This window comes from Trichechus manatus, unplaced genomic scaffold (assembly GCF_000243295.1).
Source record: "Trichechus manatus latirostris isolate Lorelei unplaced genomic scaffold, TriManLat1.0 scaffold00065, whole genome shotgun sequence".
Taxonomy (NCBI): domain Eukaryota; kingdom Metazoa; phylum Chordata; class Mammalia; order Sirenia; family Trichechidae; genus Trichechus; species Trichechus manatus.
Genome location: NW_004444001.1, coordinates 5,682,557 through 5,684,854, shown reverse-complemented (window position 1 = coordinate 5,684,854; position 2,298 = coordinate 5,682,557). Strand labels below are relative to the sequence as shown.

The window sequence follows — 2,298 nt, the reverse complement described above, 5'->3', positions numbered from 1 at the left end:
CCTCCCCCCGTACTTTCTCTGTCGCTTTATCTTCATACTCATTGTCTTTTTATTTCCATATCCATGGTATCCTTTTTCCTCACGTGATCTTGGCTTACAATGTGTCTTGCTCTGTATTTTTTCTGTTTACGTCTCTCTCTGCCTCTGCCACCCTGAATCTTTCTCTCTCACTTCCCTTTTCACCCTAATCTGCTTCTACCCTCTTACCTGTTCTCTCTCCTCACTTCTCTGCCACTGTGTCCTATGCCCTATACCTGTCTGCCCCTTCCTTTTCCCCATCCTTTTTGTGTCTCTCCACCTCTTTTACTCTGTCCCTATCTCTCTGTGTGTGTCCCTGTATCTCTCTCTCCAACCCTCTGCCTCTTCTTCTTACTGTCTCTCTCTCTATTTCTACCTTTCTCTGTCTCCTCACGTCACCCTGCCCATCTCACCCCACCACCCCTTGCCCTCTGTGTCTATGCCTCCCCTCCAGGATGATCCCAGCCTCCAACAAGGCATTCGTGGTCAACAACCTGGTGTCCGGGACTGGCTATGACTTGTGTGTGCTGGCCATGTGGGACGACACGGCCACGACGCTCACGGCCACCAACATCGTGGGCTGCGCCCAGTTCTTCACCAAGGCCGACTATCCGCAGTGCCAATCTATGCACAGCCAGATCCTGGGCGGCACCATGATCCTGGTCATTGGGGGCATCATCGTGGCTACGCTGCTGGTCTTCATCGTCATCCTCATGGTGCGTTACAAGGTCTGCAACCATGAAGCTCCCAGCAAGATGGCAGCCGCTGCCGTCAGCAACGTGTACTCTCAGACAAACGGGGCCCAGCCCCCTCCCGTGGGCAGTGCTCCTAGTGGGGCCCCCCAACAGGGGCCGCCCAAAGTGGTGGTGCGGAATGAGCTGGCCGAGTTCAGTGCTAGCCTGGCCCGGGGCAGTGACTCCTCTTCCTCCAGCTCCCTAGGCAGTGGGGACCCGGCGGGGCTGGGACGGGGCCCCTGGAGGCTCCCACCCCCTGCCACTCGCCCTAAGCCCAACATTGACCGCCTGATGGGGGCCTTTGCCTCCCTGGACCTCAAGAGTCAGAGAAAGGAGGAGCTGCTGGACTCCAGGACTCCAGCCGGAAACGGGTCCGGGACATCAGCCACGGGCCATCACTCGGACCGAGAGCCACTGCTGGGGCCGCCTGCAGCCCGGGCCAAGAGTCTGCTCCCCTTGCCCCTGGAGGGCAAGACCAAACGCAGTCACTCCTTTGACATGGGGGACTTTGCAGCTGCGGCAGCAGGAGGGGTCGCCCCTGGTGGTTACAGCCCTCCTCGGAGGGTCTCAAACATCTGGACAAAGCGTAGCCTCTCTGTCAATGGCATGCTCTTGCCCTTTGAGGAGAGTGACATGGTGGGGGCCCGGGGGACTTTTGGCAGCTCTGAGTGGGTGATGGAGAGCACTGTGTAGGCCTGGGGGGCGGGGGGGACATTCTCTCCCACTCTTGCAGGATGGAAGAAGGGGAAAGAATCTTTACTGGCAAGTCTTTGTGGAGTTTCCATGGTGATGTTTACATCCAGGGACAGCTTTGTCTCCCTGTCAAAAGCCTCTTCCCCCCCACAACCCACCCTCATCACCCTCCCTGGCCCATCCCCCACCACCCAGCTGGGGTGTGCTCAGGGAAAGTGGACTCGCTCAAATGTTGGACTAAACCCTGAGTGTTTGGGAAGGCAAGACACCTGCCTTTCTAATCACAAATGTAGCGTATAAGCAAGTGGCTTCGGATTGCTGATGGTTCCAGTGTTATTTTATTTCATAATTATTTTTTTTCCATTTCCCAGGCTCCTCTTCTTCATTCACACTGATAATCGAGAGTTTACATATGAAAGTACATTCCCAGCAGCCCTGGGTGTGGGTGATCACTGCCAGTTGACAGAAGGGGATGGTTCTGGTTCCACACTAGTTTGGGAAGACCCCTGCCCAGACCTCTTGTGATTCCCAACCACCCACATACCTGAAACCTGACCCAGTTTCCTTTGCTTCTCAAACATGCCCTATACCTCATCACATCAGCTTAAACCAGAAGGATAATGTCCAAGACTTCCTGTGTGAGGGAGGAGGAAGAAGGGCTTTAAGAAGCTATAGGGCATCAGGGATCTTAACTTCTGGAGTTGCTTTTGGAGTTTTGCCTCTTTTTCTGGGAAGCTGGGACAGAACGTCTCCATGGGCATGTGCTGGGCCAGGGAAAGCAGTGTGGGGTGACAGAAGGAGCTTGGACTTTGAGGTCAAAACTCTAAGGTTGGATTCCGAGCCACAACTCAAT

General features: G+C 55.0%; 1 protein-coding gene across 1 annotated transcript in view; it reads left to right on the top strand.

Moving 5' to 3' along the window:
- The window catches only part of LRFN2 (leucine rich repeat and fibronectin type III domain containing 2), a 268,159-nt gene extending 266,394 nt beyond the window's left edge, over positions 1–1,765 (top strand). Inside the window, exon 3 of the mRNA XM_004379428.3 lies at positions 473–1,765. Coding sequence (XP_004379485.1) covers positions 473–1,445 — 973 coding nt within the window. The 3' untranslated portion in view covers positions 1,446–1,765. The remainder of the gene's footprint in view (positions 1–472) is intronic.
- Positions 1,766–2,298: the final 533 nt, after the last annotated feature.